This window comes from Juglans regia, chromosome 6 (genome assembly GCF_001411555.2).
Source record: "Juglans regia cultivar Chandler chromosome 6, Walnut 2.0, whole genome shotgun sequence".
NCBI classification, from domain to species: Eukaryota; Viridiplantae; Streptophyta; class Magnoliopsida; order Fagales; family Juglandaceae; genus Juglans; species Juglans regia.
In genome coordinates, this window is record NC_049906.1 from 24,221,476 (window position 1) to 24,229,139 (window position 7,664).

At 37.4% G+C, this 7,664-nt stretch overlaps 2 protein-coding genes across 2 annotated transcripts; one reads left to right on the plus strand and one right to left on the minus strand.

Annotated features, from left to right (window-relative positions):
- Positions 1–323: 323 nt before the first annotated feature.
- Positions 324–1,170, minus strand: LOC109021372. Its single transcript, XM_035690709.1, has 2 exons — positions 1,138–1,170; positions 324–737 (listed from the first exon to the last, which is right to left on the minus strand). Exons 1-2 carry the CDS (start codon positions 1,144–1,146, stop codon positions 324–326), a joined length of 423 nt encoding a protein of 140 aa, XP_035546602.1. The 5' UTR covers positions 1,147–1,170.
- A 3,417-nt stretch (positions 1,171–4,587) lies between these two features.
- Positions 4,588–7,002, plus strand: LOC108981567 (protein FAR1-RELATED SEQUENCE 5-like). Its single transcript, XM_035690710.1, has 3 exons — positions 4,588–5,890; positions 5,975–6,315; positions 6,709–7,002. Exons 1-3 carry the CDS (start codon positions 4,588–4,590, stop codon positions 7,000–7,002), a joined length of 1,938 nt encoding a protein of 645 aa, XP_035546603.1.
- Positions 7,003–7,664: the final 662 nt, after the last annotated feature.

Genomic DNA, 7,664 nt, shown 5'->3' on the forward strand with positions numbered 1-7,664 from the left:
AGATCCAATATACCTTAATAGTAGATGGAGGTCCAGTTGCTCTTCTGCTAGATTGCTTCCCAAATCTGCAATTTCACTAAGAGTGTTGATAGTGTGTACATTAGTGTTGTGTTGATAGTGTGTACATTAGTGTTTATCAGACATGAATCTGCAATAACAAATTAACAAGAACCAAACCGAGATTAAGAGTTTGTCTCAAGATTACGTGCAGACAAGACAGACTTACCTTTCAAAAAATGCACAACCTAATGATTATGTAAATTACAACTATACTTACCCGTGAGAGTACACACTTGAGATGCTAATGGTACCACCTTCAACAGTCAATCCCGTTCTTTCAGCTTGTCACTTGTAGCAATGCCATCAGTAGAGCATGATCTCATCTGACATAACTGTGGTTGAGGCTGAGAGGGAATGTTTTCGACATCAGAAGCCAATTTAGGAGGAATTTCAGGTACTGAACCACTAGTCCTAACTGGTGTGAAGAAGTTTGGCTGCAGTGACATAGGAAAGGGCATTGCTGTATTGGTGATTCCAGGATGATGATCCTTCTGTTTAAAGGTAGTGGCAGTACTAATGTCAGATTCTACAGGGTTCTGTCCACTTCCAGCAACAGTTGGAGAGACACAGATATTTTTCTCGTCACACTTCCCAGCAAACACTAATGCAGAAGCAAACCCACTATTTATGCCTCGAGATTGATCAGCATAACAGTCCACAGGTCTGTGATTGTTCCTCTGTTACAAACAAGGGAGATAATGTCAATTATTACGTTACAGCAGTACATGAATTATACGATCAGTAGTAAGCAGCAACAGAAGGCTCAAATTTTAGAGGCCCAATTCATTCTTGAGGCACAAATCGCCACCTAGCCAGGTCTATTTGGATAGGATACATGAACGCAGACATGAGGTTAATAATTAGTATACTTTTTTATGACATGGAACCTTGCCCATACTTGGGGAGTAAACTCCAAATACACGACCCCACTCACCAGAACCACATACTAGGTAATCCAGAAGAACTACTAGTGCAGGACAAACTCAGGATGTCTATGTTTACAACTCATCCTAAGCCGCTCCTTTAACTACTATGCTGCAAATTACATAAATAATGTAGAGGCAAAAATAAAATTACCCATGGCATCAATTTTTCTGGTTCATGGTTCCATCCTTGGTATGGACGACCTTCATACTTCTGCACTTTCTCTTGTAAAAACTGAATGTACTCAATAACCTGAAAAAAGATTCAGAAACCCCATCATTCAACAGTTATGACATTTTAAGGTGAAAGAAAGAATTCATACAATAGATTACTATAAGATATAAAGGAAATACCTCTAATAGAAAAGATGCCTTATCTCTCTTTTGGTCACTATGAGGAATGAGTTCTCGCAACATTTGAAATCTGCATGTTTACTCTTATTATTTTAGTATAAAATCAACTAATTGCTTCTAGTAAGAAAATGGGCCATAATGCTAATTTGTGCTCCCAAAAAACCATAATATTTTTTTTCTGCTTAACCTAGTGGAAGGAATTATTTCGATGACCATACTTAAGCTGAACTTCAAATTACATGTATATACACATACAAACAAACAAGCAAAATGCATACAGATATGTGTGTATTAAAAGCACCAAGGCAACAACAGAAAATGGGCCAAAATGCAAATCTGTGCTCCCAAAAAACCATAATATTTTTTTCTGAGTAACGTAGTGGAAAGGAATTATTTCGTTGATTATACTTAAGCTGAACATCAAATTACATGTATATACACATACAAACAAACAAGCAAAACGCATACAGATAATGTGTGTGTATTAAAAGCACCAAGGCAACTACAAAAAATCTCACCCCACTCCATGTTCCAAAAAAATTGTTGCCACTCTAATCTAATTTGCAAAACTCCTTATTCTTACTCATCAACATTCTTCCGACCTTTATCAGAGACCTTATACTGCTATGGTGGCACTACTAACCATCCAAGCACACATGGTATGAAACTATAACGAAACAAAATACAGCTAATAAAGTAGATAGCTCAAGCATTCTAGATTCAGAACAAAGATCAATTCAACCGTTTCAACAAAGAAAGGGGAATCAAAATTAGGGGAAGAAACATGTTAAGAACTCGATAATGGTCTCTATTCTTGCGGATGATTGTATGTAGAATGAGCAATGAATGAATATGCAGTGTATTGATAGAATGGAGATGATAAACACTATCTGTTAAGAGCTCGATAATGGTTTCTATTCTTGAGGATGATTGTATGTAGGATGAGCAGTGAATGAACATGCAGTGTATTGATGGAATGGAGATGATGAACACTAGGTGTTTGAATAAATGCGGAAGGCTATTGTATTGATACGGGAGTACTTCGAGGGCTCCCAAACCTCCACAGAATCCACTTCTTACAAAAAATATTCCTTAATGCTCCATTCCACTACCTTCCCTGCCTTAAGACGTTCTCTCTAACAGAATTCAAATTCAACTAACTTTACCTCACAGCATGGAAGTAAATGACAGACCACTTAAAAAAAAGTTCCGCTGCTAAGCGGTCGGATCAATAATTAAAGAATAACAGCCCTCTAATGATGTGTTGACACGTCAGCAAATCTTGGGAAGTAATGATGGACTCGTGCGCATGGGATAGTTGTGCTTCTTCATGCTTCAGCAGAACTATTCTGGTTAATGCGATTGTTGTGGTCCGTTTGCTTTAGAACGCGAACTGGGCTCCACGTCCAGAGGCAACTGCCACCAGTCCACCAAGTCCACAAGTTCTCCGTCGACCACTACGCAACCGCAACCGACCGCAACCGAGTTTCCCGATTTTAGCCATACTTTCCTCGCCACTGGTTCGTCGCCTAGTAATTTATTCCACTACGCACCGCCATTCCACCGTCCAGTAAAGGTTGTCATGGCTGAGTTCAGTGGCTTTGGTGTAGCTCAGGTATTTCTCTATATGCTTTGGTTGTTCATGGCTGGCCATGTGTTTGAAAAAATGTTTGAAAGACACATTCGGTTCAGACTAGCATTTGAATTTATTGTGAGATTGCTCTTGGAAGCTAATGTAAGATCTGGGTTGTAGGTAGTGGAATCTCTTTAATTAATGGATGTTCAAGAAAATTCCAATGGAATTGCAAAACTAGTACATCAATACCACGAAGAATAAAAATCTTTAAGAAGCTATTTGCAAAAAAAAAAAAATTTGCAAGCCAGAGAAAATATTATTTGTTTTCTTTAGTTTGGGGATATATATATATTTTTTTTCATCCGGTATTGGTAGTTAGGAATGGTAGATAATACATCTCTAGATAATATGAAGCAATCACATGGTTCGACTAACCTAATTAGGAACAATATTAATTAGTTTGAAGTAGCTCAGGTATTTCTCTCTGTCTCTCTCTGTTTCTTTCATCTTACTTCGGCTACTCTCTCTTTTAATCATTATAGTCCATCAATAAAAGAAAAAAGAGGAACCAGAAATCCACCAAAAAGAGGCATATTGCCTTCTTATTATTATTGTTTTAAGGTGAGAACCCATTGAAAGGAATAAAAGTTTGAAATATATTAGGGAAAAGTTGGCAGAAGAGGGAAAATTTAATGAATTTAAGGTATGAAGGAGAAAAAAAAAAGTCTAGAATTACAAGGTTTGAGAAAGGCTATGAAAAGAAACCAAATGGCTTACAAAAAAAAACGAAAGAGAGAAAAAGGAAGGGTGTCGAAGAAGAATATTGAGACTTTAATAGAAATGGTGTTCATAAAAGGTTAAACAAGTGAATTAGATAGGAAGATAAGAAGAGTGGAATCTCCTACTTCCTCTTCCTGAGTCCAATAATAGAAAGTTTGAGATAAACATAATAGAAAGTTAATGTTGGTTATATTTGTTAGTGAATTAGATAGGGAGATACTTTTCTGTTATCAACACATTATATATAGAAGTAGTGACCAAGAGATGCAGATCATTAATTATAATAATTTACAATGTCCCTTTTGCATGATGCCTAGAAAGAGCTACTTGTCACGATGGTAGGGAGCCATTACTCTGTGGTTTCCTGCAAATTTAAAGCAGCTAAATTGTTAACAATCTCATGGTACTTATCAAAATATCTAGAAATACTTGTTTATTTTATTTTCTGCAATCTATAATTTGTCTTTAGATGCAAATGACATAATGTATTTTGGTGATTTCCCAAAACTTGCTTGTTCATAATCATGTGGTTTTGTATGGTAGGAACCAATTTATAATATTGATAGTGATGAGTTTGAGGGTGAACTTGAGGCTGAAAGTGTTGAGGTACAAGGTGATGTGAATGTTGAAGATGGGGTTAATGTCGAAGTCGAAGATGGAGTAAATGTGATTCCCTCTTCGAGTAGTGCTCCGTTGGAGCCATTCATTGGTATGGTATTTGAGGAGGTCGAAGATGCCCAAGCATTTTATAAGGCATATGCAAGGTGACAAGGATTTGCAATCCAGACAAATCATACTCGATTGTCGAAAGATGATAAAACTCGTTGTGCAGTAGACTATGTTTGCACAAGAGAATGATTTCGGCGGGTTAGTAGGAAAGAAACCAATCGAATAATGCCTAAACCTGCTGAGATAAAGATTGGATGTAAAGCAATAATGGGAATAAAGAAAGATGGTGAAAAGTGGATAGTCAACAAGTTTGTGGTTGGACATAATCATATTTTGCTTACACCGAGAAGTACTAGTTTCCTTCGTGGACATAGGGGAGTTAGTAAAGTACAAAAGAAACTTATTTTGACCTTGTATGAGTCTGGTGTACCGACAAGGAAGATAATGTCGGTATTGAGTAAAGATTCAGGTGGTGACTTTAATGTCGGTTGTATTGGGAAGGATGTAGAAAATTACTTGGGAAGCCAAAGGAGAAAAATATTTGAAGAGGGTGATGCACAAAGGCTATATTCCTACTTTCTTGATCGACAAAACAAAGAACCTGGGTTTGTGTTCTCCATGCAAGTTGATAACGATGGGTGTATGGGAAGTTGTTTTTGGACTGATGCGAGATCAAGAGCTGCATACCAATATTTTGGGGATGTTGTTACATTTGATGCCACTTACTTGACCAATATTTATAAGATGCCATTTGTGCCATTTTCTGGAGTTAATCATCATCATCAGACTATAATGTTTGGGTGTGCCTTATTAGTTAATGAAATGGCGGAATCATATATATGGTTATTAAGAACATGGCAACAGGCAATGCTTAGGCGTGCCCCTTCAACTATAATTACAGATGATGACAAGGCAATGGCTAAGGCAATTGTTGAGGTACTCCCGAATACAACTCATAGGTTGTGTTTGTGGCACATTTTACAAAAGTTTCCAGAACACTTAACCTATGTATACAACAAATTTCCAGACTTTCAAAAAGATTTTCGTCATTGCATCCATGAAACAATTACTACTGATGAGTTCGAGCAAGAATGGAATTTGATTGTGGTGAAGTATGACCTAGGAGAAAATACTTCGTTGCAAAATCTTTACAGCCGACGGGATAAGTGGGTACCCGCCTACTTGCGTTCAACATTCTGTGCCGGTATGTCAACAACTCAGAGGAGTGAAAGCATGAACAAATTTTTCAAAGATTATGTTCGTTCAAGCACTATGGTTAGTGACTTTGTGCATCAATATGAAAAAGCTATAGATGCACGTTACTTTAAAGAGAAAGAGAAGGATGTCCGGAGAAAATCTACCCGAGCGATAATGAAGACACCTTTTAAAATTGAAGAGGAGGCAGCATTGGTTTATACAAGAAAATCTTTCATCATCTTCCAAGATGAGTTGTTTAATAGTCTACGGTACCAAGCAAGAAGATTGTCTCTGACTGGTGAGGCGAAGACATATGGAGTGACAGTTCATGGTAAAGAAACACCTCTTTAGCATATGATATTGGAGGGTAGTGGAGAACATGCTACATGTACATGCCATATGTGGGAGTTTATAGGGATTCTTTGTAGGCATATCTTGTGTGTTTTTGGCAAGAAAGCGAAGTTAAATAGATTGCCAGAGCATTATGTTCTAGACAGATGGACTATTAATGCTAAGAGTCAACCCATTCCCCACATTCCGTGTTGTGATGCACAAGTGAGCGTGGAAGTAGATGAGCCTACGATGAGAAGAAGCAAGTCAATGATACAACTTTATGACATTGTAGAACTTGCATCCCAATCAGCAGAAAAACACAATCATTTCACACTTGCATTGGAGAAGGTTCACAAAGAGATGCTTGTAATGGACGAGCATGTAGAATGTTCACGAGCAGTGCCGGCAAATGATGATCAAATAGTAAGAAGCCAAGTTGTATCGAACTTTTCGCAAACGGTGCAAGATCCTCCACGGGTACCCACAAAAGGGCGTCCAAAATCTTTGAGAGCGAAGAACCCAAAGGAAACACAAACAACAAAGAAAAGACGTTGTAACATTTGCAAGAATGAGGGACATGTTAAAAATAATTGTCCTTCAGTAAGGTATAGTAGCCTTATAGTTATTTGTGTTTTATCACTTTGTAATTAAAGAAGCTAATAAAGATTGTTGTTCTTTTTGTAGGGATTTTGGGCCAACAACAACTGACAACATATCGTAACATTTGGATTCATAGTGCATGCAACGTTTATTATAAAGCAGTATGTGATTTCTTCCCTCTTTTAGCTAAATTAAATTGGTGGGATTATTTGATAGGACACAAATGTCAAACTTACTCTTTATTTGATGCAGCAGGATGCGGAAACTAAAGGTTTTGAGTCATACGAGGAGCAGCTGAGGAAGGTATTCGAGTCATATGAAGGAAGCTATGCCATGGTGTTTGATATAGCTCTATTGATTTTTCCCTTGGTGACAAATAGAGACACATTATTTGTTATCATGGCAGCACTTCACTGCCATTTATCTTTGTTATCATGGCAGCACTTCATTGATATTTGGTGGTACTTTATATTGTTTAAAGATATTTGGTGGCACTTCATTTTCATGTGAAGAGTGGTAGATATCATATTGGTTTGGTATAGGTAAATATATCATGGCAGTAGCAAAAAGAAAGTTTTGAGTTTCGGTATTACCTTCCTTCTTTGGATTTCTGATTAGTTTATACTTCGCTGCAAAGACATCCACATATGTTAAGATAGCATCAGGTAGCTATTCCTTTAGGCTGATGATACTTTTTTTAAGCTGCCTATTGAACTTTTCAGCCATGTTATTTTGAGCTATGACGCACTATGTTGGTCAAGAATGCCAGAAAGTGGGCGGTGGTAGTAGTTTAAGGTCACTGCCAAGCAGCCAATGGGGCCTGTGTTATGTATCCAGTATGCTCTTGCCCCTTCTTGGTACAGATGCTGTATGACTTACTTGGATTGCTGCAGCAAACTGGCCAATGATGTCAGCGATTACTGCTTTAAATTGCTCATTGCTCATTGTTTGAAAACCAGCAGCAATATCATTTTGCCCAATGTCAAATGTATAAAGAGCCTTCGAGAAGTCCTCAGGTCTTAGGAGATTTCTTCTCTTGGACTCTTTCTTGGCTGCAAAACATCAAGTTTATATTTATAGAGATTGTTACCTATTTTTTTATTAATTTTCACAAGAAAGTACCAAACAAGGATGGATTTTGCATTGTAATCCCATCAACATTGAGCTCGCAA